The sequence below is a fragment of the Cherax quadricarinatus genome, chromosome 72 (assembly GCF_038502225.1).
Source record: "Cherax quadricarinatus isolate ZL_2023a chromosome 72, ASM3850222v1, whole genome shotgun sequence".
In the NCBI taxonomy this organism is placed as follows: domain Eukaryota; kingdom Metazoa; phylum Arthropoda; class Malacostraca; order Decapoda; family Parastacidae; genus Cherax; species Cherax quadricarinatus.
In genome coordinates this window covers 6,244,469-6,272,016 of record NC_091363.1, presented here as the reverse complement: position 1 = coordinate 6,272,016, position 27,548 = coordinate 6,244,469, and the positions used below count along the sequence as shown (strand labels likewise).

Here is a 27,548-nt window from a genome sequence, read left to right as displayed (position 1 = left end):
TTACCTAGGATAACCCCCCTAAAAAAGAAAAGACTTTTCCAGTAGAGGTCCTTGTGAGTCCAAGTAATTAGACTTGTGCTCCAATTGAATTGAGCCTGAATGGCACCTCAAGGGAGGTTCCTTGATGCTGGTAAGGGGCTCTTGATCTGGGGAATTGGATGTGCTACAGTTCCCTGAATTGAGCCTGAATACCTTCCATCTCCCCCCCTCACAGGCGCTGTATAATCCTACGGGTTTAGCGCTCCCCATGATTATAGTAATTATAATGAGCCTGAATGCCTTCCATTCCACCAGGCACTTTATGACCCCCACGGATTTAGCTCTCGAATGCAAAAATAATATAATTTTGTGACAATTGCTGACTATTTCATATTTTTTATTAGTGAGCAATTAGGTTCATTGCCTATTATGTACAGTTTACATTATGCTATAAAACGGAACAAAGTAATTGACAGTTCATCTTTTACAATACATTGCTATATTTAAAAACTAAAATATTTAGTAAAACATTAATATTTTATCGAGAAATTATAGAGGATAAGTTAAAATACATTTATTATATATGAAAATGTTATAAATAACACGAGCTGGTTTTAGAGTGGCTTTGTTTACCTTCAAAATGGCGAAGACTTACGGTGATAAACCTGTCAGTTTTCAACTGGAGGAAAATGGCGAGTTTTGGTGTATTGGATCTGAGGTATGAATTGCAACACTTAGAGTTTATTGCTGGTGTTGCAGTGTTACTATTGTTGATCTGTGGAGAGGCTCGTGCAATGTGTTGTGTTGAACCACCGGGATGGGATGTCTCAGAGCCTTCATGATTGTGAGGGGGCTCTTGATGTCTTCACGATTATTGCTAGGGACTCTTGATGCCTTCACGATTATTGCTAGGGACTCTTGATGCCTTCACGATTATTGTGAGAGGCTCTTGATGTCTTCACGATTATTGCTAGGGACTCTTGATGCCTTCACGATTATTGCTAGGGACTCTTGATGCCTTCACGATTATTGTGAGAGGCTCTTGATGTCTCAATGATTATTACGAGGGGCTCTTGATGCCTTTATTATTGCTAAGGGCTCTATGCCTTTTCGATCATTGCTAGGGGCTCTTGATGCATTTATTATTTGCAATGGGCTCTTGATATTATGAGGGCTCTTGATTTTTTCACTATTATTACAGGGGTTCTTGATATTATTAGGGCTCTTGATGCCTTCATGATTATTGCAAGGTACTTGACATTCATGATCATGAAGGGCTCTTGATGCCTTCACGATCATTGTAAAAGGGGCTCTTGATGCCTCCAGTATTATTGTAATGGGCTCTTGATGCCTTTACAGTTATTGCGAGGGCTCTTGATGCTTTCACGATTATTAAAAAAGGCTCTTGATGCCTTAGCAATTATTACTAAGGGCTCTTGATGACTTCACAATTATTATGAAGGACTCTTGATGCCTTTACAATTATGAGCTCTTGATGCCTTTACAATTATGAAAGGTGCTCTTGATGCCTTCACAATTATTAGCTCTTGATACCTTCACAGTTATGAGGTCTTGATGCCTTAACAATTATGAAGGGCTCTTGATGCCTTCACAATTATTATTATTATTATTATTATTATTATTATTATTATTATTATTATTATTATTATTATGGGCTCTTGATGCCTTCATTATTGTGAAAAGGCTCTTGATGCCTTCATGGTGAGTGTGAAGGACTTGATGCCTTTCATTGTGAGTGGAAAAAGGGCACCTGATGCCTTCATGGTGATAAGGGCCCTTGATGCCTTGTGTATAATTGTGAAGAGCTCTTGATGCCTTCAATGATGAGTGTGAAAAGGTTTTGATGCCTTGATAAATGGGAAGGGCTCTTGATGCATTCATGGTGTGAGGCTCTTGATGCCATTGTGTGTGAGGCTCTTGATGCCCTCATAATGAATGTGAAGGGCTCTTGATGTATTCATGATTTGTGAAAAAAGGCTTGATTCATGATTTGTGAAAGTCTTGATTCATGATTGTGAAGGTCTCAATGTTTTCATGATTGTGAGAGGGCTCTTGAATCCTTCATGATGAATGTGAAGGGCTCTTGATGACTTCATGATAGCATATGATTTTATGCTTTTGTGATTGTGAAGGTCTCTTGATGCCTTCATGATTGTGTAGTGCTCATCATGCAGGGAATTGGAGCCATCTTTCCCTTAGATCAAACCCAGCAGCACTCTGTGAGCCTTGTGCCCCTCATGGAAGTTTCCTTGATGTTGGTGAGGGGCTCTTGATCTAGGGAATTAGATCTGAGCTCCAGTTAACTGAATTAAACGTGAATGCCCTCCACATCCCCCACAGGTGCTGTATAATCCTATGGGTTTAGTGCTTCCCCCTTGGTTATAATAATGTGACCCTTGCAGGTTTAGTGCTGCCTTACATCCCCTAGGACCTGTATGATCTCTGATAATAATAGTAATAAGCAGAAAAATGAGGTAATAGTTGAATATTTGGGAGTTTGTTTAGGCACAGTTTTGTGTGGAACTGTGATTGGCTAGGTGTTTTGATTAAACTGTCCAAATGTAGATCTACTTTTGCTCACGTACCGCTTTGAACGTAGATTTATTTATTTTTTTACATTCTTGTGGAGAAAATCAAGGGTGGAGCGCTATGCGTGCAAACGTAGAACTACGTTTGGACAGTTAGAGGGTTAACTGTTGATTAGCCCTGATTTCTCAGTAACTTCCATACTTTGCAGCTGCCTCATGATTTCAATTGATTGCCTTTGACTTTACAAGAGTAAGCTCAAAAGTTGCATCAGGTAAATTAGGTTCTGTATATGGCAGAATGAAAATTAGCACTAGCTGATATCCAATATGGTATTTTTATATACAAAAGTTAAAAAAAATTTCAGGTTGGCAACTACCTGCGTTTGTTCCGTGGGTCATTGTATAAAAAATTTCCTGGAATGTACAGACGATCTATTACCAATGATGAACGAAAGAAGTTAATGGAACTTGGTAAGTAGTACTGGATTACAATATACATACTTAAAATAGTACCTTTTTGTTTTTTAATTCAAGCCACCCAAATTCTGTGATGTAGTCCCATTGACAGTGTAAGGTTAGATAAGCTTCATTCACAAAATCTGCAAATGAATTTAGTCATTAGCATAAAATATGGCTCAAGCCACATGTGATTCTGTGCTCATTCATTGAGGCTTAGCGAGTCTATCCAAAATTGGAAGGAAACCTGGTTATTTTCTTGCTAAAAACTTTAAATGAACTAACAATCCACAGCTCTGCCAAGTTTGGTATAGTAGAAAGTGTCTAAGAAAGTCAAATGGGATTCTTGGAAATAACAAGATGATAAATGGGAACAATGTCCAGAGCTTACAAAAAATAGGTGCTTCACTTATTGATAACAAACAGAAACCATTTCATGATCAAATTAATTTTGATCATGACATAACTTTTCTCTTTTCAGTAATGTTGCTGTTAAAAATAGGATAATGTATACAGAAATCTCTCACTTTTTGCAGATTCACTGCAGAGTATGAGGCATTGTGCTGCATTGTGCAGAATAAGTGACAAATACAAACAATTTGAATAAATTGACAGTATATATAATTTTGTATTACTGTCTTCATATTATCATTACTGTTTTAATTATACAGTACTCAAATTGAGTTTTCTTACCTAAAAATTTCATAAATTGGCCTTTTTTATTTATTTTTTTCAATTGATATAATTTTAGGGATTACATCGCTATTACTTAAGTAAAATATTAGCATTATGTTGTGCTCAAAACCTTTCAGGTTTAACTCAGCATGTGTTAGCGTCCAACATTTCCCTTCTGCGAGCCTCTGAAGTAGAGGATATTATTGAAGGCAACGAGGACAAGTACAAAGCTGTATCAGTACGTCAGCAGCAAGATCCAGAGGCAGCTGCTGCCAGGTAATTAATTCTGAAGAGGAATTTGATTTCTCATTGATTCTATCAAGTAATAGATTAATTTATAGGTTTTGTGTGCAATAATTTGTCAGAAAATATTCCTTTTCCTGTGAATAGTAATGAAAAATCATCTTGTGGACAGATGGACAGAGTTAAAAAAAATTTATATAAAATATTATGAATAAGATGCCAGCAGCAAGGATAAGTCTTTGAAAGCAAGAAGGTAAATAGTAAATAGGGAAAACACAAATTGAATTTTTCATTTTAAGAGGTAAACCAAACTCCTCATTAATTTTAATAAAGTTATTACTGGATTTTGCTGAATATTTTTGTAATTTATACAGTGCTAATGAATTGCACATCCTGTACACCTAGGCATGAAATGAACACAAAACTCATTCGGCCTAACTCTAATGTACTGTAGTTCAGTGTTCACCAGATGACTAGGTCCTAGTAATTGGATAGCATTATATTACAGTAGATAGGAATTAATGAATATTCTGGCTTCCATAATTTCGTAATTCATTCATTTTTATTGTTAATAACCTTGCTCTAGTGTGTAAGGATAGTTTACATAAAAAATTGCTTCTGAAACATCTGAATCAGTCCATAAATAGTAACATTGAATTAAATTGATGAAATACTACCTTTGATAAAGAAACATTGGTTTTCTGTTCTGCAGTGGGTTCGATGACCCCCAGAATCAGACTTGATCTTGTACAAAATACATTCAGCCTTCAGTAATGGGTGGGGTGACAGTGTAACTACTTTTTTTCATATTTTGAGGAAGGGGGGCAAGCATGATTAAAACCTGAACTGAGTATTATTTTAAATCACAAGAGGAGATTTCTAAATATCAGGAAAGTAAGCGTCTTTTTTTCTTTGTGTTTGTTTGTGTGTGCCTGCGTGTATGTGTGTGTGTGTGCATGTTTGTGTGTGCATGCGTGTATTTGTGTGTGTGTGTGTGTGTGTGCATGTGTGTGTGTGCACATGTATGTGTGTGCACATGTGTGTGCATGTGTGTGTGTATGTATGTAGTATGTATGTATGTATGCATGTATGTATGCATGTATGTATGCATGCATGTAAGTATGTAAGAAGGCTAGACAAGAGAACCCTAGATGTTAAATTGGAGGAAAAGTTGTGATGAGAATATGTTTATTTAGATACAGTATTTGGGAGTGGTTGTAATGGACAATGAATCTGTGAATGATGAGGTGAATCATAGAATAAATAAGAGGATGAAGGTAGCTGGGGATGTTGATTTCATCAGTGGAAGCAGAAAGGGTAATGCATGTGTGTTGTGATGCAAAAACTTGTATGTGTGTGATGCATGGAAGCATCAAAGATGTCATGCTTGAGATCAATATGTGGTGTGAATGTCATGCAGAGAATAATGCATGAAGTAATTAGAAAGACTGTGTGAGGGTATAGAAGTGGAAGAGGGGACATTTAGATTGCCTGTCAGTTAGAAAGTATGGAGTATAAAAGGTTGACTAAGGATGTTTAAATCTGAGGGTAGGGGGGATGGAAAGATTTATAGGAAACATCCCAAGAAAGTTTAGAGGGAAGGAGTGAAGGAAATTTTAAGATATAAGGGCTTGAGTATCCAGCAGGGATGTGTGAGCATGTTCGATAAGAATTAACTGAAGTGGGGGTTTATGGGAATTGATGTGCTATCGGAATATAAGCAAGGTAACAACTGTTAAGGGATTCAGGGGAAACTGGTTGGTTAGACTTGCATTGTGGAGTTGGGAAGTTTAGTGCCTGCACTGAAGGGTGGTTGGGGATGATGCATTTTGATAGATCACTGGAATCATGATGCATCTGTACTTATAGAAAAAATCTAAAAAATGAAGCCTAATCTGGATGAACAAAGAAAGAACTTCCTTGATTATTGTTTCCATTTGGAAGCTTACCAGTTTTATCAGGCTATAGGCAGTCCTTAAGTTTCAGTAAACATGAATTCTTTTTGAGCTAAAAATAATCAGTAGATCCTTTGATGTGAAGGCAATAGGGGCAAATTCTTTGTTTAAATATAACTTTAGACCCTCTTGAATTATTACCTGTGCTAGGTCATTAAAAGTCTTCCAGATCATCTCCCTCCTAAGCCTTTCCTTAAAAGTTGAACTATTTACACTGGGCCTTTCTGTATTCTAAGACCAAAAGAGTATGATAACTTAATTGGATCAGAAATTGCCCTATGCAAAGATGTATATCTTACTAATGTCAGCTATTCTAGGAAGATTCTTTGTACCTCTAGTGATGGACATAAGAAAACCAATGACAGTATAGAAACTATTGAATTGGATCCTCGTTGATTGTGAAGCTTTAATGGATAGAGAGCTCCTTGCATATCTTTATACTGGAATCCTGGCAGGCCTGAGATACTACTTAATATGCTTCTCACGACTTGCAGTGCTGAACTTTTAAACTTCTGAATAAGGAAGAAACATCTCATGACTCAACTCCAGAATTGTGTGAAGCTGTAGAGCAATGAGCTTGTCTTCAGTAGCAGCTCTTAAAAATTGTTTTGATATAATATAGAATTATCAGATGAATTATTTTTGCAATGCTAGCAAAGGTAGAGTTTTGCATTCCAAGACTGACTACTTGCTCTCTTACCAGTAAACCCATATGGGTCATTCAGTGTACTGAATGAAAGCTTGATCCTTCATCAAATAATTGTGAGACAGGTACTACCTTGCTGTACTTCACCTAGAAGAAAAATGAGGAAGTACATTGAGTCAGCCTAGTAGGAAATGTACTCAAGTCTCTACTCAATTTTGACAGGACCTCCACAAGTGTCATGTAAGCTTTGTGATTTGTGTGTCCTAAGCCCTGCCTTATCAATATAAATTTTCATTGAACAATCATAAAAGAATTTATAAAATACTTACAGTAAACATCAACAGGAATAGTCCTTTTAACTCAGAAGGCCTTGTTTTGAGAAGAAAGCTCACATTTGTTTCTTTACTTGCTGGTTGTTGGCTTGTAAATGGCTTTACTCTTCCTCAGCCTTGGTTCAGGATGTGGAAGACTGGCAAAAATTTTTGTAAGAATATTATTATGGTATTATTTTCACCATGGGAAGTGCTGAAACTCTAGGGATCGTAGAGCACTTGGGAAATGGGAGATTATAAAGTTTGATTCAAGGAAGGGGAGAGTAACTTCATTTCCTTAGATCAAGAGCCCTTTAGTATCAAGGTACCCCTATTGAGGAGTATTGTGTGCATAACTCTTAATCTGAAGTCGTGTTAAGAGGTGGGAGTGGTCGATTTAAGACTGTCTACCAGTAATTAAGCATCCAGACTGACCACAATACAATCTCTTAAGGACTTCTACTGCCTTTAATAATCCTTATCTATGAAGGAAACATACCTTCCTTTCAAGTTAATTAGTAACTCTGCTGCAACAAAAAGTCCATCTTGAGAAACTTATTGACCAAGAAAAGCTTCATAAATAGCTTATTTTTTGACTGCTATGGTGTTTTCAGTCAAAGTGTTTTACAAAATTTGGGAACAACCAAGAGAGATGCTTTTTTCAGACAGTTGTTGTTGTCTGAATTGCTGTTGTTTCAGGGTCGGACCCTAAGATTTCACAGATGTGCATTATCAGAAAATTTAAGGTAGAGAGTGATCAGATGAGTTAACTAGCAATTAAGAAGGTACTCATAGTGAGATGATGCTCCTAATAATTCATCAGAATCTGTATGCAGAAAGAGTGCATAAATTCTAAGAGTCAAGAAACTTAAAAGATAGAAATAATTAGAGGAAAAGAGCAAAATAAACAAAAAAAAAAAATCTGGAAAGGAAAGATGCAAGTGAAATAAAGAGGAAGGCTGAAATCAGAGAAGGCAAGAGGAGCAGAAAGTAACACAAGAAAGAGCAAGAAATGAAAGAAAGAGTGAAAAGTATTAGAGAGAAAAAGAATGTTTCTGAATTTTCTACCTATGTTATTAGCTAACATCCTGTCTAAGTGTAATCTAGAGACACTTCCAGAGAAAACATCGCTGGACATCAAATCTTTCTACTTAGTAATTAGAATGGGAGAGGAAAATCAGTTTGATTTAGTGAGTCTTTCTCTCTATGTACTGGCCTTAACAGATGGATAATGTTTTCTTAGCCAAAAGATTTATTACAAAAATACTACTTTTACACCTATTTTTGTACATGAACTCACTGTTATAAAATCGTGTGGACATATACCCAGCCAAGCCAGTGTCTGAAAAATTACGATGCTAATCTAGCCCACAGCGGGGTTACATGTAGACTTGTTGGCTAGCAGCAGCTACCAAAAATGTTTTAACTAAAAAATTTTAGACATTGGGTGCTATTATGGTCTCTTTGTACGTGAAAAGTTACTTAAGTTTATACCTCATTTATGCTGTAGACTATCATCGTCAATAATAAGAAAAATGCTTAATTTTGTAAGTCAAAATTATTAGCGGAATGGGCGGGAAGCAAAACATTACTGGCTGCCACTTGAATGATTACCTCAGATATTTCGACTAAAAATAAATTTCAAGAAATGTCATTTATTCATGAATAAAAGACTATGAAATCGTTACTATAACTCGCACAATTCTTGAAAAGTGGGGTTTCATGTAGATGACAATTGAAACATGAAATGAGACGTACAGGATGAATTATCAAGCTGTAAATAAGGAGCAAATGAACAAGTAACTGAGAATCTTTCACATCCTGGCATGAGAAATGTTACTTTCACCTTATTTTAAAAGGCAGAGTGCACAGTAACTGGGCACTTTAATGCTTCTACAGGATCTTGAATTATAAAGCGCTCTAGTTGTAAGTGATATTTGCTTCATTTGTCTTGCATTAATGTTTAACAGAACAAATTGTACAAGTGTAAAACTTGAGAAGTATTGTCTCATAACCGCTTGATTTTTAACTAATCCTCACGTCTTTACAAGTTTACAAGCTTTTCCATGTAGTTGGGAGATGTTATAGATATACAGTATATGATTCTATCAGGCTTATACATTTTAAAACAAGCCAGGTCATTTCAAAATGCAAAGATAATTACAAAGATTTTACACGAAATTTATTCAGTTACAACTGGACTTTTAATTCATTTTCCCGCACTACAACACGAAGAGGCTTGAAGCAGAGGAATCAATCGCGGCAACCACTCTCGTCCAAACAATCACGCCGTGACAACAAAGCACGCCGTAGCAACCAACAACGCCATGCCAACAAATCAGCCAGTCAACAACCCTCCTCCGATGGCAACACGCTGCAATCAGGGTATGGATCAATTACTTAAAAATCTACCCTAAAAGAAATAAAATATATATACTGTATATCCTAGCAGTGAATAAAGACAAACATTCTACTACCTAATTTGTACACAGGAATGCTACTAGAGCAGTAATTATATCAACCCTCATGGTATGGCAAAATTGAATTTTACCGCAGAATTACATAACTAAGTGTCCGGAGGGCACATAATATATGAGGCCCACCAACTCTCGATTGGCAGACAGACTGTTGAGGAATGGGTACATCAAACAGAATTACCTTGGAAAAGGGAGGGTGGGGGGGGAACACTTTTATTCGTGGTCAGGGGCTAAAAAGGTGTTTTATTTGTGTGTTGTTCCAGTCATGGTATTGTTCCTTTTTGTTCTTTTAAAAGGTGAGCCGCCAGAGTATATTTTTCTAAGAGACCAGAAAGTCAAGGGAATGTAAGGGATAATAATAGAGTTTGGAAAAAAAAAGATGAAGAGAAGGAAATGGAATTGGTATAAATATATGAGGCTGGAGAAAGAGCAGAAAGAGTAAGGGTAAAACTTAACATGGAAGTCAAGTGGCATAAACAAATTCTAAAAGGTAAGATTACAAGAACACTCTAATGGTCACAAAGGGGGAAAAAAAGGGGAGGGAAAGTACAGAGGTGAATTTATAAGGGTAAAGGGTAAAAAACTGCAAATTGCAGGAGTAAAGGGAGTAAGAATGACAATAGAGTAGCAAAATAAATGGGGAAACGATGGATAAGTTAGTGGAAAGAGAGAAAGTAGATAAAATTCATTGTAGAAAGATAAGGGAAAGAGGAGCAACCCAGAAGTACAAGAAACAAAGAACAATCAAGTGAGTTATAGGAGATCGGAAGAAAGGAGAATTGAAAATGGGTTGGTAGGTCAAACAGAAAGACGAGAATTAAGAGAATTCCAGGCTGAGGAATGGCAAGAATGAGTCACTTTAGGTGAGTTAGTTTACCACTGAAAAATAAAGATAAAGAAAGAGTCAGGACAGGGCATAAGCATGGATGTGAGATGGGTAAGAAAGGGGGGTAAGAATTCTTAGATGAGGGAAACCAGGTAAAAATGAGTGTGGAAAGGATAGAAAAAGACTAAGCAAGGATAAAAAAGATGTTAGGTAAAGGGGTGTCACTGCTGACTATAAAAGCAGGAATTGGAGCAGAGAAAGGAGGATGGGGGAAGAGTAGAGTGAAAAGAGGAAATAAACAAAAGAGGTAGGAGAAAAAGCAAAGGAAGGCAGCATGGCTGATACAGAAAGAATCTGCGAAGGAAAGGGAAAAGAAGGGAAGAAGTAAAAAATAAAGAAAGGTAAATGGGAGTGGGAAATAGGGAGACAAAAGGGAGGAGAAATGGAGGTGGAGAGAATATGCCAACTAAGGGATGCAAGATGAGGTGGTAGACTAGAAAGAAAGATAACAGAAGTATTGGATGGGGAAGCGGAACGGAATTTTTCCTCTGTAAGCCATGCATGTCATACGAGGCAACTAAAATGCCAGGAGCAAGGGGCTAGTAGCTCCTTCTCCTGTATACATTACTAAATTTAAAAAGAGAAACTTTAGCTTTTCTTTTTAGGTCACCCTGTCTCGGTGGGATATGGCCAGTTTGTTGGAAAAAAAAAATGAGGAAGGTAAAAGCAAAGGAAGTTTGGAGAAAGCAAAAGAGTGTAAAGAATCTCAGCTTTACTGACCTGCCTGACTGATTAGCTACACTGCTTTATTTTTGCCAACCTTCTGGTCTAAATAAAGATTAATACAAGTTTATATACTAGAGGCTGCAAATTGGTCTTTCAATTGTCCACTTTATTAATAATGGCCATAAAAGTTGAAATCAATATAACCTTGTATGTAACAAAGTTCCAATCTGTCATTGGTTTAAGAAACTATATGAATTAAAAAATGGGAGTGTAAGGTATTAAAACTTTAACTTATGACTATCGCAACAAGATTGGGGTACGAGTGTTTATTGACAAGGCACTATTATCTGCCCAGCTGCTGCAGGGCGAATAGCTTTTATCAGGTTTGCTCAAGTGATTTGCCAGGACTAATGGGACTGTATCCTCAAATTGCTTACAACAGACAATTCTTTAGAAGTTTTATTATTTATAATTCTTTCTTTCTTTCAACACACCGGCTGTATCCCACCGAGGCGGGGTGGCCCAAAAGGAAAAACGAAAGTTTCTCCTTTTGCATTTAGTAATATATACAGGAGAAGAGGTTACTAGCCCCTTGCTCCCGGCATTTTAGTCGCCTCTTACAACACGCATGGCTTACGGAGGAAGAATTCTGTTTCACTTCCCCATGGAGATTATTTATAATTGACTTCCCAAAATGTCATACTGCTTGTATTGTATGGGTGTATTATTGGTAAATGTGGATTAAGGCTGAATTTTGAATGTTGATACTTGTATTCTTACATGTGAGGTTGTCTTCCACTCCAACTTGATTTTGACATTGTGTAATGACTCTCAAAAGACCACACTCAGTGGTTTTCTGTGAATGGTCTTTATGTGGACTTGAGAAATTAAAGAAAATGTTGCTTTCACTTTAATATGAATATTATTGGATTCTCACAAGGCATAAGAGTTAAATTTTTTTTTTTTCCAATTTCATGAAGTACTAGACATAATTGTTTTCTTTTTTATCCAATTTTGTGAAATTTCGGACATAATGTGAAAAGTTTTTGGCGCTGAGGTGTTACTCACTATTATTTGAGGTTATAATATATTGTACTCTACTTTTATATGGAATGATAGAGAGTACTGTACATAGGAAATAGCTAAAACATGGGTGGTGGGGCTTGTCTCACTTGAATGAGATGTACAGTAGTATATTATTTCCTCAGGTTACTAGGAAAGGCATTATTATGTATTTTGCACTCTGGCCATCTCCTACCAAGGTAGGGTGGCTCAAAAAAGTAATCACTTTCTGTTATTCATTTAACTACTTTTGCCAGAAGTACGTAAAAAATCATAACTCAAATGACCTTCTGAAATGCAACATCCACACCCCTCCTTCAGAGTTCATGCTCTGTGCTTTCCATTGACAGGACTCTAAATCCAGCTAACTGGTCTCACACTCAACAGCACATCAAGCCATAAAAACACTTTTCTCTATTCCAGTCTAATATATGCACACAAGCCTGCTTGATGCTCAAACCCCCTATCACTCAAATTTTCCTTTAATCATCCTCTGACCTTACCTAGGATTAATATTACCCCACTCTCCTTTCACCCGGATTGACAAATAAAATAACACAGTAATTACTAGTGTAAATTGCTGACAGAAATACTGGATCCTCTTTATTTACGGATATGTAACTGAACATGAATTAGTTGGAAATTTTCTGGAAAATGCATTTTGAAAGGAAATTATAACTTTCTTATATGAACAAATTACCATTTCACGTTACAGTATCGTGCTACAAAGTTTGTTAACATATTCTTTGAATGAATTGTCATTTATATGAAACTTCATAAATATGTTTTGCAGAGCTGAGCGCACAGTAAAGAAGCCAGCAGCCCCATGGGTTCCAACCATTTCTAACTCCTCTCATCTGGATGCAGTTCCTCAAGCGACTCCAATTAATAGAAATCGTATTATTTCCAAGAAAATTCGAACCTTCCCAATGTGGTGAGTATACACTTCACTTCATGTAGAAAAAGCACCCGTGTACAGTTTCATGGCTTGTTTAAGACATGAAACAGTTCCTTTAATAAATGTTCAGAACAATACATAAGTGTCTTTTTCTACATCTCTGTATCACCATACCATTTACTTTCACTTCATTTTATATTATGTTTATTAATCTTTTTCACACTGCATTTTAAATGATACCCAGTTGTTTAGTAAAATTAAGAATTCGCTCTCATGGCAGCTTTTGCCCTCTACAGTTATGATGACCTCGATCCTGCGCAGATACATGAGAATTCCTGCCAAAAAGAAGAATTGGTGCCCATCCGGTTAGACATGGAAATAGAGGGTCAGAAGTTGAGAGACACTTTTACTTGGAACAAAAATGGTATGTTGGAATTTATATCTCTTAACCCTTTCAGGGCCAGTCCTGTATATGTATGGCTTCATAGCCAGTGTCGGTCCTGTATTTATACACCAAAATCCTAGTGCCTTCTAATCTGGTGGAAGAAAGCTGGTAGGCCTACATATGAAAGAATGGGTCTGCGCGGTCAGTGTGTGCAGTATAAAAAAGATCCTGCAGCACGCAGTGCATAATGAGAAAAAAAACTCCGACGGTGTTTTTAATTTAAAACAGTGTCTTTGCAGTGTATTTTTGTATTCTCATTTTCGTTGTCTCATTTGAAAGAATGGAAGATATATTACAGAAATAGCGATGATTTTGATTGGTTTCACAATGAAAAGTATATACCTTGAAATTGAGCTCAAAGTAGCGAAAATGTTCAATTTTTGCCAATGTTCAAGGATAAACAAATCATGCCACACGACCAATACACGTCAGCTGGTGAGTTTAATATTGTTTCACAAGTGCGCTGATATTATTTATATCATTTTTGCCATAATGCAGTAGTCTGCATAACAGTAAATCTTCTATTTTTTGTGAGGACAAAAATTCAAAATGGAGAGCAAGAGTAATATAAGAGGGGCCTGGAGACATGACTAATGAACAGAGAAAATATTATTTTAGTGCCAGGAATGTCTGTCTTGTTTATTCTGGACCCTATTTTGAAATTGGCATCTTTTGAAATTTGGTTGAAATTGGCCAAATTGCCAATTTCTTACCACTTTATTGGGTAGTTGAAATCAGTAAACGGGCGGTTTCTTGTACTCAGTCGATAGAACAAATCGAGTTCTAGCGAAATAACTATGATTTTAGTTGACTGGAACAATGGAATTAGGCGAAAATAGGGCTCAAAGTGGGTGAAAACGCTGATGCATAAATATTGCTGATATCGCTAATTTTGTGAGAGCGTAATTTCGTAAGTTTTCCATCAAATTTCATACTTTTGGTGTCATTACCACCGAGAAAAGATTCTCTATCATTTCATAAGAAAGAATCTTTTTTTTTTTTTTAATTTTTCGACCGAGAGTGCGTTAAGGATCAAGGGTCTCGACCCTCAAAGGGTTAATGTGGTCAGTTATATCTTAATCCTTTATGGAGTTTCATTACTCTTTTCTTGAAAATGTGATTATGGAGATTATGGTGTTAAATTATTTGTCACATTTTACTGCACACTTGTTAAAACCAGAAATTTACTGAATGTGATTGAAAACTTGAAATACACATTATTTTTCTAAGGATTGAGGATATACCTGGAGAGGGTTTCAGGTACATGCAGCAGCCCAGTCTGTGACCTGGCTGCATGTAAACCAACATATGAACCACAGCCCAGCTGGTCAGGTATTGACTTTAGGTGCTTGTCTAGCACCTTCTTGAAGACAGCTGGGTGTCTATTGGTAATCCCCTGTATGTATGCTTGGAGGCAGTTGAACAGTCTTGGGCCTGACACTTATTGTGTTGTCTCTTATACTCGTGGCATCCCTGCTTTTCATTGGGGGGATGTTGCACTGTCTGCTGAGTCTTTTGCTTTTGTAAGAAATGATTACTGTGTGCAAATTTGGTACTAGTCCCTCTAGGATTTTCTAAGTGTACATTATCATGTATCTTTCTCGCCTGAGTTCAAGGGAATACACGTCAAGGAACTTCAACTGTTCCCAGTAATTTAGGTGTTTGTTCATACCTATATGTGCCGTGTAGGTTCTCTGTACATTCTATGTGTATTTTTTAGGTATCACCAATGAGGTACCTTTAAGTGATGAACAGAATTGATTTATTTTTTCTTTCAAGATTTTTGTTTATAACTTGAGAATGCCATTTTTTGGTTGGCTTCAAATTTTCATCGCTGGTGTACCATATTGAGCAAAAAAGTTCATGCATCTATCAGTACTGAATGCGTAAGCACACTCTGGTCTCTTATAAGGTCTGTCCTTACTTTGGTTTCCATGTGATATTTGAGAAAGCCTCTTCTGTTATAAAATTTCAACACTAATGAATTCTATTCACTTTTTAACCCTTTGACTGTTTTGGTCGTATATATACGTCTTACGAGCCACCGTTTTTGATGTATATACAGTGGACTCCCGGTTAACGATATTTTTTCACTCCAGAAGTATGTTCAGGTGCCAGTACTGACCGAATTTGTTCCCATAAGGAATATTGTGAAGTAGATTAGTCCATTTCAGACCCCCAAACATACACGTACAAACGCACTTACATAATTGGTCGCATTCGGAGGTAATCGTTATGCGGGGGTCCACTGTATACTCATAAATTCTAGCTTCAAATCAAGCAGGAGAAAGCTGGTAGGCCCACATGTGAGGGAATGGGTCTGTGTGGTCAGTGTGCCCCATATAAAAAAAATCCTGCAGCATGCAGTGCATAATCAGAAAAAAAAAACTCCGACCGTTTTTTTTTTAATTAAAATGCCAACTTTGTGGTCTATTTTCGTATAGTATTTATGGTTGTATTCTCGTTTTCTTGGTCTCATTTGATAGAATGGAAAACATATTATAGAAATAGAGGTGATTTTGATTGGTTTTACTATGAAAAGAACCTTGAAATGGAACTCAAAGTAGGGGAAATGTTTGATTTTTTGCCGATGTTCAAAGGTAAACAAATGTCATTTTCCAATGAATTTCCAAGTAGCCATTCTAATATTCAGTCATGAATAGGTTGACATTATTTATACAATTATTACAATATTGCAGCAGTCTGCATAACAGTAAATCTTCTATTTTTTGTTTGAATAAAAATTCAAAATAGAAAGCAAGAGAAATATCAGAGGAGCCTGGATGTTATTACTGTTCTTGCTGTTGAACAGCGGTTTAGTGTCGATAGAGGTAGCATAGGTAGCAATGATACGGCCGTGGACTAGTTTGGCTTTAATTGGATAGGAGTGAGTACACAGCGGGCAATGTGAGGGAATGACCAATAGCCAGTCCGTGGAGGGGGAGTACTTGTGCCTATCAAGTCGGTCGGCCGGGGAGTGAGGGCGAATGGGCCTAGCCTCCCACTGACCTGGGTGAGCCTACAGAGGGCAGCACTTAAATGACGCGAAATATGAACTAAGCTGGCAGACGGCCTAGGCTGTCTGTTCTGACAGTACAGGCTGTCTACATGGAGACGTGACTGATGAACAAAGAAAATGTTATTTTAGAGCCAGGAATGTCTGCAGTGTTCATTCTGGGCCTTATTTTCAAATTGTCATATTTTTTAATTTTTGTGAAATTGGCCAAATTGCAAATTTCTGACCACGTTATTGGGTAGTTGAAATCGGTAAATGGGCAGTTTCTTGTACGAAATTGATAGAAAAAATGGAGTTCTAAAGAAATGGCTATGAGTTTGGTCGACTGGACCAATGGAATTAGCCAAAAATAGGGCTCAAAGTGGGCAAAATCGCTGATTCGTGAATATCGCCAAGGTCGCTAATTTCACGAGAGCGTAATTCCGTCAGTTTTCCATCAAATTTCGTTCTTTTGGTGTCATTACAGTCGGGAAAGGATTCTCTATCATTTCATATTTTTTTTTTTTTTTTTAAATTTTGCGACACCAGGAGACACCTCAGGATTTGGGGTTGTGACAGTCAAGGGGTTAAAAATGCAATAAAAATCACATAGCTAAGATTCATGTTATGTAAATCCTTAAAGTTCATTACCTTTCAAAATTGTCACTGTTCCAAGACAATAGAAAATATACAGCAGGGCCCCACTTATACGGCAGGTTAGGTTCCAGGCTACCGCCATAAAGCGGAAACCGCCGTAAAGTGGAACACCCTTTTTTTCCACTTATAAATGCATACAAACACTAGATATCAAGTTTACACTAACATATATTAAGTTAGCAATAGAACCAGGCATCAAAAAAAAATAAAAAAGTACAATACACACATAGTGCACTCATTACTTACCTTAAAATATTTATAGTCTTAATCTAGGGTGAGACAAGTAGTATTTATTGTAAGAAATCAAGTGTTGTATGTATGGTAATCAGCCAGGCTACCTTACCAGGCCACCCCACCCACACATACTATTCTATGATATTTAAGCATCCCAGAGCGATAAAATGTATATACAGTTCACTCATTACTTACCTTAAAATATAGGGTGAGATGAGTAGTATTTATTGTAAAAAATCAAGTGTGGTATGTATGGTAGTCAGCCGGGCTACCATACCAGGCCAACCCACCCACACATATATTCTATGATATTTAAGCATCCCAGAGCGATAAAATGTATATACAGTTCACTCATTACTTACCTTAAAATATTTGTAGTCTTAATGTAGGGTCAGGAGTAAGTAAATGAGATAAAACGAATAAATGAGAGAGAGAAAGAATGAGTACATGAGAGGGGACAGGCGCAGAGTTATATAAACAAACGAGGCGAACGTAAGTTTTGTAAACAAACGAAGTGTACACGTCTGGTTTGTGTACAAGTTACATTGTGTACAGGTTGTCTCTACATTGATACGGTAGAATTAATAAAGAAGAACACTCCCATTCTCATGTAACATCATTTTGAGAAGAAATGAAGCTCTGAGTGAAGGCAATGGAAATAAGTCACACTGACTTTTTTGGGTTATCCTAGGTTCTCTACACATATGTTGTTATGTATGATAATCTATGTAACTGTATTTGTGTATACCTGAATAAACTTACATACATACGAAAGGAATAATTTTCTACAGTTACCCCCAGTAACACATTTTCTCTTATGTTAGATTAGAGAAAATGTTATTCTTGCCGTCACTTGTACAAACCATACCCCTGGCCGGGATTGAACCAGCGGTCATAGAGTCTCAAAACTCCAGCCCGTCGCGTTAGCCACTAGACCAGCTAGCCACAATAACATTCATCCAACTAGGTATATTTCTACACCATAGGAAGGTTAGCACAGGCACCTCTGTGACCACAAATGCAAGTTTTTACAGACGAATCTCCAGCTAGCGTGGCCGTGACGAACTCTAGCTCAAGTCCCTTCACTGCCGTCAACATGACTCAAGAAATCGTAATGACACGATTGCAAACAAACCATACCCCCGGCCAGGATTGAACCCGCGGTCATAGAGTCTCAAAACTCCAGCCCGTCGCGTTAGCCACTAGACCAGCTAGCCACAATAAGATTCATCCAACTAGGTATATTTCTACACCATAGGAAGGTTAGCACAGGCACCTCTGTGACCACAAATGCAAGTTTTTACAGATGAATCTCCAGCTAGTGTGGCCGTGACGAACTCTAGCTCAAGTCCCTTCACTGCCGTCAACATGACTCAAGAAATCATAATGACACGATTGCAAACGGCCATGCTAGCTGGAGATTCGTCTGTAAAAACTTGCATTTGTGGTCACAGAGGTGCCTGTGCTAACCTTCCTATGGTGTAGAAATATACCTAGTTGGATGAATCTTATTGTGGCTAGCTGGTCTAGTGGCTAACGCGACGGGCTGGAGTTTTGAGACTATGACCGCGGGTTCAATCCCGGCCGGGGGTATGGTTTGTTTGCAATCGTGTCATTACGATTTCTTGAGTCACTTGTACAAGTTATCTGGCTCCCACATATTATATTTATGTTTATTTATTCTATTGTGGGGTGTATTTATCATCTTTTTATGTTATGTATCGTGTTTATTATATAATTTTGAAAAAAATATGGATGGATTAATGAAAATAGGTATATTAACGTAATATACGACATTTAATGAGACTCGGTGAGTGTCGTTATTATTATTATTATCATTTCTAATATGGCGTCACTTGTGCAAGTCGTCTGCTACCACATCTCACATTTATGTTTATTTATTCTACTGTGGGGTGTATTTATCTTATTTATATGTTATGCATCGTGTTTATTATATAATTTTGAAAAAAATATCATAGATGGATTAATGAAAATGTGTATATTAACGTAATATACGACATTTAAATGACTCGATGATTATTATTATCATTACTAATATGACGTCTGGAGACATAAGACACTTACCGATTTTAATGTGTACCTGCATGCCAGCACAGTATGTAAGTTTATTTAGGTACAGGTATACATAAGTATAATTATCAGAGTATATATAAAATGTGAAATAACTTTTAAAAACATTTGAAATTTTGGAGTTTCCAGACAAAATGGAGAGACTTAGTGCTTACTGAGCTCACGGAGAATGTAAACAAACAGGGTGGGGCACGGTGACCGTATTAGAAAGTCAGGTGGGGGGAGCTGTATAGCGAGTTTTGGTCATAATTTGAAATGACCATATTAGCGGAACGCCGTAAAGTGAAACGCCGTAAAGCGGGGCCCTCCTGTACAGGTTTTATGTACAAGAGATCATTATACTTTTTTACAATTTCTAACTTTTATGAAATGTCCAGCATAAATGAGTTACACTGTTATAAGTTGGGATAAAAGTGTCTAGAAAAGAACGCTGCCAGTTTAAGCAGAGAGAGTGCAAAGAAATCCTATTAGAATGCTTTCATAAACTAGATGGTGAGGGCACTGTGCTGTAATTTCCTTTTGTATACAAATGTGACCATTTACTGTCAAAGAGAATGAACTACCACAGTAAAGGACTGCCATATTAGTAAATGATGCTGTTGGAAAGTCAGGTATGTTTTACCACTCTTCATTCTAGGATAGGAGGGCCATCATTGGGTGCTGATGTAGCCCCAACCAAGTTGGGGCTACATCAGTATACTGTTTCATAAAAATCTAGATATCTTTTCATGTAGTTTGGAGATGAGTTACTGGGGTCTGAATTTTAGATTTTAGCCCAGCATCCCTGTTCTTTTCTTTTGTATGAAATTTGTAACCTCTACCTAACTTCGTTTTCTTTTTTCAGAGATGCTTGTGAGCCCAGAACAGTTTGCAGAACTTCTCTGTGATGATCTAGATTTGAATCCTCTTATGTTTGTCCCAGCAATTTCCACTGCTATTAAGCAGCAGATTGATCAGTATCCCTCGCAGAATCTCATATCAGAACATTCAGACACAAGAATAGTAGTAAAGGTAAGAATCTTTTGGTAAACTGGAAATTACATTATTGTGAAATATTTTGATGTTTCTTTTGATTTTCAAGTTTTGAAAGGGTACATATATTTTTTTTTATGAAATTCAGATTTACAGTAGGGCCCCAACTCAGGATGTTAATGCATTCCTGAAAATTGTTCGTAAGTAGATTGTTCAGGACTCAGAGCCTGTTCTCCCATATTATAATCAGAAGTGGTTTCCCGAGCCATAATGTACTGTATCTAATTTTGTTTAATTTTTAACTATGAATATTTTTAACAGTACAGTATTTTACATTCAGTACTATTCCTTTTTCAATTACAGATAGTATTAATAATTTAAATAATGTATTCATGTTAACAAAAGCAACAATACAGTATACAGTACAGTGCAGTAGGGGTGGGCAGTTGCTGAACTATTGCAGAGAGGGAAATGTAGTGTGGAAAAGTAGTGGAGAGTAAAATTGCTCTCTATACATATGTAAAATGAACACACACAAAGTATTAATGCATCTGATAAATGTGAGAAAAAATTATTGAAAAGAATTTGTTTGAATATTTGCAATGATTGTAAATGCAAATCATGGTTCATAAGTAATTAATTGTTCCAAAGTGCCAGTGCCATTCATGCAAAACACAAGTAGACTGTTGTAAGTTGGGGGCCCTAGAATATTGCATAAATTTATAAACTTTAAACATATTATATTTGCAATGTATGGATAAGATTATATAATAGATCAGCCTTTCAAGGAAGGAATAAGGAGGGATATGTTGTGTATCTTTATACATATATGATTCTAAACTGTTGTATTCTGGGCACCTCTGCAAAAACAGTGATTATGTGTGAGTGAGGTGAAAGTTGAATGATGATGAAGTTATTTTCTTTCTTCTTTTGTCACCCTGCCTCGGTGGGAGATGGCCGACTTGTTAAAAACAAAAAAAAAAAAATAGTAGTTATAAGAATGATTTCATTAATTTCATATTGTCTTGTTGCAGCTGAATATCCACGTTGGCAATATTTCTCTCAATGACCAGTTTGAATGGGATATGGCATCACCTGAAAACACACCAGAAGATTTTGCCACCAAGTTATGTTCTGAGCTTGGTCTTGGGGGTGAATTTGTAACAGCAATTGCATATTCTGTTAGAGGACAGCTCTTCTGGCACCAGCGTACATATGCTTTCAGGTTTGTACACTTAGCCATTTTCTGGCTTGAAATAGGTTATTCTACAAGGTTAGGAAATTAATTGCCACAACAGAATTCTTTGGTGTTGATGGGATTTATTTTGCGACAAATATTTTAGCAGATCCTCATGATTTTAGCTACAATCCAGTATCAGTGTATTTAGATATTTGGGAGTAGAATTATAGGCAGATAGGTCTATGAAAGATAAGGTGAACTCTAGGATAGGTGAGGGGGGATATAAGGCAGGAAAAGGAAGAATGCACAAGAGCATAATGGTACCATCATGGAATGAAGCATGTTCTCTAAACATTGCAGTGAGAAGGTTGGAGGTATGTATAATTCAGAGGGCTGAGGTGCTTTGGACATAGAATGGGACAAAATAGGATGACTTTTAGGGTATATACAGTACTTGTCATTTAAAGTATACTAGCCCTTTCAAACTACAACCACAAAATAGATTGTCTCAAATGCTTTGGGGCATCCTTCAGCCATCTAGTAAGTGATTAACACATTCTTCAGGGTTTCAAGGCATAAATTCCCCCATGACTCATGGATGGTGACCTCAAGCCTTAGGAGTGGGTTGATATCTTTTCCCTTAGTAGATCCCTCTATCACGGACCAGAGATTCTCAATGGGGGTTCAAGTTTGGGGAGTTTCCTAGCCAACTTACAAATTAATACAAATGGATGGCAATCCTAAGTACAGTGGACCCCCAGATTTCATCCAGTGCGGGTATCGTACAATTTGGATTTTGACCACTCTTTTGGGCGAAATTTTATCACGGGTTTCATACCTCCACTCAGAAATCGTCCGTACCAGACGCGTCCGCCTGGGTCGCTCATATGTTCGTGATACTAATACACCTACCATCCGATTTACGACCTGCTCGACTTACGACCACTCGACTTACGACTGTGTTTTTTATGCCAAATTTCTGGGAAATAACAACTATTTGTGTTGTACACAGTGTTTATCCTAAACCTTACAGTATAAAATTCAGCACTAACAACATAAAAAGTAAAGTAAAACATGAAATACCAAAATAAAACAATAAAATAAAGTCATTACAAAAATGTTTTGTTGATATTCAGTAGTAAAGTTCGACTTACGACCATTTCGACTTACGACCGGTTTCTCGGAACCAAACTCGGTCGTAAGTCGGATGGTAGGTGTACATAATAATAATCACCCTTGGGCACATTAAATGTCTTATTTTAGGTTAATATAGACATTTTTCATTAATCCATCTATGATATTTTCTTCAAAATTATATAAGAAACACATTACATAGCATATAAACATGTCTTTGTTACTTGTTCACTAAGAGTGTCCCTCTAGTCTTTATGCCATAGTAATAATACTAATAATAATCACTTTTGGGCACATTAAATGCCTGATTTTAGGTTAATACAGGTTTCCCTTAACATTCGCGTTTTCCACTTTCACGGGCTTCAAACATACGCGAATTCCCAGCTGCCCAGTCGTATTTAAAATACGTCATTACGTATGTTAGGAATTGTGGCGGTGGCAGAGTTTGTTTGGAGATAGGACAAGATAGTCCTTCAGTATGACACTAATATCAACTCTACAGCTTATTTATCTATCAAAATTCATCTAATATGACATAAACAGTATTAATAACATAGAAACATTACATGTTCTCTAGAATGAATGAAATATGTCATTACGTATGTCACAAGTGTTGTTGGGTGTATAAGGGCCACTCAAAACATAAACCTTACATAGTGGTGGTGATGGTGGCAGCACAGGTGGTAGAGACAGCGGTATTGTCAGTCACCCTATATAACTCCAACAACATAAGAGTTACGTTCGTGCTGTCCTTTTTCTATCAATTAATTGCTTAACTCACTTGCTACACTGTTAATGCTACGCTTTATTGCTCGCTGGCGCTATAGCCTTTATTGACTTGTGCTGCTTTAGTATCGTTCATATCGTAGAATCAATGAAGAAGGCACATTCTCCCCTCTCTCTTCCTTCTCCACTTCTTTCTTGAATTCTATAGTCTTTTTCACCTTTACCAAAGGGCTGGCACTAGTACTATATTTTACGATGTTTTCATGTGTTTCATGATTGTTCACGGTTCAATAGGAAGGAAGCAGTATATTATATTTCCCTTCAAAATATTGGGGCACCAAACATTCGCGATTTTTCAACATTCGCGAGGCTCTTGATCCCCTAACCCTCGCGAATGTTGAGGGAGACCTGTATAGACATTTTCTTTAATCCATCTATGATATTTTCTTCAAAATTATATAAGAAACACGTTACATAGCATATAAACATGCAATGTTTATTTGCTATGGAGGTGTGCTAGCCAGGCAGAGGGAAAACATTACGTTTTCTCTGGTCCAGCATCAGAGAAAACGTGCATGAATCTGTGTTGGCCCAGTCATCGCCCTTAATACACGACTCTTTTGTTTACACTTCTTGGCATGAATTATTACTTCTCCTTTGTTTATAATGGCATCTAAAGGTTGTTAGAAATGATTAAACTCGGTGAAAATGGCATGTATATCGATTGTAATATGGCTTTGGGCCGCATTAAATATTGTGTAGCAATATCACCCTAACAAAGCTGTTGCACGCTGTATCTGCATGGTCCAGTGACTCAAGCTGGTCCCAGTGCCAGTGAAAGACAAAGCAGGGAAGTAACCCCGGATAGGGCTTTGATACCTGAAGTCCTTATGGAGGGGCATTTCCCCTCCAAACAACCTCTCCTCCCTCTCCATCTGCCATACACCAGTAAGTCTCTTCAGTAAAGGTGAAAGTGACTTAAATGTTCATTTATCCATTAAAATTAGTCATACACAAATAACCCGCACATAGGAGAGAGCTTACGACTACGTTTCGGTCCGACTTGGACCATTTACAAAGTCAAACAGTGTGACTTTGTAAATGGTTCAAGTCGGACCGAAACGTCATAAGCTTCTTTCTCCTATGTGCGGGTTATTTGTGTATGGGTCCAGTCATGGTATTGTGCCTTTTTTGTTATTTAAAATTAGTTGTATTTATTTCTCATTGTTTTCTGTATGTAAAACTATAGTTATTCTTCATAAAATTATTTTTTGTTAATATTTTTGGGTGTCTGGAATGGATTAATTGGATTTACATTATTTCTCATGGGAAATATTACTTCGGTTTTCGTCCATTTTGGATTTCAACCGACCTTCTGGAATGGATTAAGCATGAGGTGTTTAGTCAGTTATAACTTTGTCATTACAAATTCTCACAAGAAAATAGGAGACAAAAAGAGGGAAAAATAATAATTATTTTTCTAAACAGTGAGTCACCCCTTCCTTGTGTGGAAGTTCCCTTCCGGTCACAGAGTGAAGCAGAACAGTGGTCACCATTTCTTGAGACTCTCACAGATGCTGAGATGGAGAAGAAGATCAGGGACCAAGACAGAAACACCAGGTTAGTGATTTTTTTTTTTAACACAATGGCCATCTCCCACCAAGGCAGGGTGACCCGAAAAAGAAGAAACAAAAGTTTTTCTTTATACATTTAGTAATTTATATTGCAGAAGGGGTTACTAGCCCCCTTGCTCCCAGTATTTATCATATGTTATCCTTTTAATTCATTTTTAATAATATACGATTTCCAGTTGTTTTTGTCTCCCTATCGTGTGGGAAAATGGTCAATGTGTTAAAATATAAGAATTAATAAAAATTTGGAATTTTGTTATTCTTGAAAGCTTGTGCCCCCCCCCATCCCCCAAATGCCTTTACATAAAGCCATAAATGCAACAACAGCAATGAAGAAATGCTAGTTTATCTTAATATATAATGAGAATTTGGCCTTCAGGCTGTATTTGTTAGGTTCCTGTTTTATACAAATACTGTACACACAATCTGATGTGAATGATATTTGCAGGAGAATGCGGCGATTGGCAAATACAACTCCAGGCTGGTAATAAGACGTGGAGATGTCTTCAATTTAGAAAGTATAAATTACAGGTCAAACAAATTTTTACCTGTTTTATTATATTTAGGGACTCTTAATCCAATTCCTTGGATTAAGAGCCCTCCCTCACTAGCATCAGATAGCCTACCTTGAGGGGATTCTTACATCTGTAGAATATATGGAAGAGGACATTGCAGTTCTTTCAAATTATCTAATGTAATTGAAATTTTATATTGAGCCAATGAAAATGTATGGTCTTGTGCCCTATCTTCCCATATAAAAATTATTGGTTTCCTTTGGCTGTGTGTGCAGTACCTTGAGAATCTAGCAAAAATTTACCATTTAGTTGTGCAGCAATAATAATTTATATCACGACTAAAAAAAAAATATTTTTAAATTTTAAGAAATTTTGCAAGAATAGAAAAGCTAAAATAGATACTGTAAAAGAAAAAAACAAATAAGTTTCTGGAGGCTAAGCATAGTCTCCAGACAGTGGTACACACACCTTTGAATCTACGGACCTGTGGAGTACGACCAGGTGGCAGGTGGATAGAGAAGTGTGTTTTGCTGTGATCAGAATAGAACAGTTATGTAGCCAGTGAAATCCTTTGACTCGGCATTTCCAAAGTTTGTTAAATTGAGGGTTTACTGTAACATTTTAAAAAATTATGGCTAAAATTTTTAATATTATGTTTGTCATGTTCTTTCAGATTAGTGTTTATAAACTTGTATTTATGATTCATTACTTGGGCTGAATGTGACAAGTTGATTACTTATGGTAGCTAAACAATTGTTTATAAAATCCAGTCCATAAATTTTTTTCCTCCAAATTTTAGAGCATTATACCAGTGAAGTACTCAAAGAATGTTTTGGATTTTTTTTAAATTTAAGTGCTGTATTATACCAGTCAAATATATAAAGTAAATGTATACTGTACAGTATTTATAATAAATACAATTTTTTTTTTTTAAGTTTGTGCATTGTATCCACAACAATCATATTGGGAGAGATTGTTTCAAGTAATGGTTACTCTTTTCCCCATCTCCACAACTAAGTATATTAACAAAATTTAAATTATTTGTGCAGGTGTTAATTATGATAACACCTGCACTTTAGTGCTTCTTTTTTAAGTGTTGCTTATGTAGGTCAAATGTTAGACTCCTGCATTATACATGGTGAATCTGGGAATAGCAGTTAAAATTGAACAAAGTGTATTATTATTATTATAATCAAAAGCGCTAAGCCACAAGGGCTATACAGGGTAGGGAAGGAAGCGAGGGTATTGGATGGCAGAAGGGAGGAGGGATGATCAGTAGGTTACAGAAAACAGCGGGGCAGGGGATAGTACGGGGGTAGAGGGTAGCAAGAGATTGAAGTAGAAAGGGCTGAAGGTATCAGAATTTGTGAAGTAAGTCAGTCGTTGTCAAAAAGTCAACGAGAGAGTCTGGATGAAAGGTGGGTCCATCAGCGAGAAGGGAAGGTAAAGAGAGAGCAGCGGAGCGAAGACGACGACGGAGGTAAATTCTGCGTGCTCATTGATAGAGTGGGCAGTCCAACAGAATGTGGCTGACTGATAATGGAGCTTGGCAATTCTCACAGAGAGGGGCAGGGCTCCTTTCCATGAGATATCCATGAGCAAGACGAGTATGGCCAATGCGAAGACGGGAGAGAGTAGTCTCCCAACCTCGGCACTGGTGATAAGAAGACGGCCAGTAACCTATACAGTGGACCCCCGGTTAACGATTTTAATCCGTGCAAGAGGGCTCATCGTTATGCGAAATAATCGTTATGCGAATGAATTTTCCCCATAAGAAATAATGGAAATAAAATTAATCCGTGCAAGACGCCCAAAAGTATGAAAAAAAATTTTTTTTACCACATGAAATGTTAATTTTAATACACACAAACTGAAAAAGGCATGCACAATTACATGACACTTACTTTTATTGAAGATCTGGTGATGATTGATGGGATGGGAGGAGGGGAGAGCATTATCTTCTTACTGTTTAGAAGGGGAATCCCCTTCCATTAGGACTTGAGGTAGCAAGTCCTTTTCTGGGGTTACTTCCCTTCTTCTTTTAATGCCACTAGGACCAGCTTGAGAGTCACTGGACCTCTGTCGCACAACAAATCTGTCCATAGAGCTCTGTACCTCCCGTTCCTTCAAGACTTTCCTAAAATGGGCCATAACATTGTCATTGA

At 37.0% G+C, this 27,548-nt stretch overlaps 1 protein-coding gene across 2 annotated transcripts; it reads left to right on the top strand.

The window, feature by feature from the left end:
* Positions 1 to 601: 601 nt before the first annotated feature.
* Positions 602 to 26,312, top strand: Snr1 (SWI/SNF related, matrix associated, actin dependent regulator of chromatin, subfamily b, member 1). 2 transcript variants are annotated; one of them, XM_053795074.2, is made up of 10 exons: positions 602 to 697; positions 2,894 to 2,999; positions 3,797 to 3,935; positions 9,050 to 9,199; positions 12,699 to 12,839; positions 13,100 to 13,227; positions 20,070 to 20,236; positions 21,232 to 21,422; positions 24,726 to 24,857; positions 25,317 to 26,312. In XM_053795074.2, exons 1-10 carry the CDS (start codon positions 620 to 622, stop codon positions 25,354 to 25,356), a joined length of 1,272 nt encoding a protein of 423 aa, XP_053651049.1. In that variant the 5' UTR covers positions 602 to 619; the 3' UTR covers positions 25,357 to 26,312. The 2 variants fall into 2 exon arrangements, with proteins under 2 accessions (XP_053651049.1, XP_053651050.1); XM_053795075.2 differs by lacking the exon at positions 9,050 to 9,199.
* The last annotated feature ends 1,236 nt before the right edge of the window (positions 26,313 to 27,548 follow it).

Excerpts from the sequence above, each read along its gene's own strand:
- Snr1 (XM_053795074.2), top strand. The coding sequence starts at position 620 with ATGGCGAAGACTTACGGTGATAAACCTGTCAGTTTTCAACTGGAGGAA. Across the intron at positions 12,840-13,099 it reads ATTCGAACCTTCCCAATGTG|TTATGATGACCTCGATCCTG; the intron begins GTGAGTATACAC and ends TGCCCTCTACAG. Across the intron at positions 21,423-24,725 it reads CAGCGTACATATGCTTTCAG|TGAGTCACCCCTTCCTTGTG; the intron begins GTTTGTACACTT and ends TTTTCTAAACAG.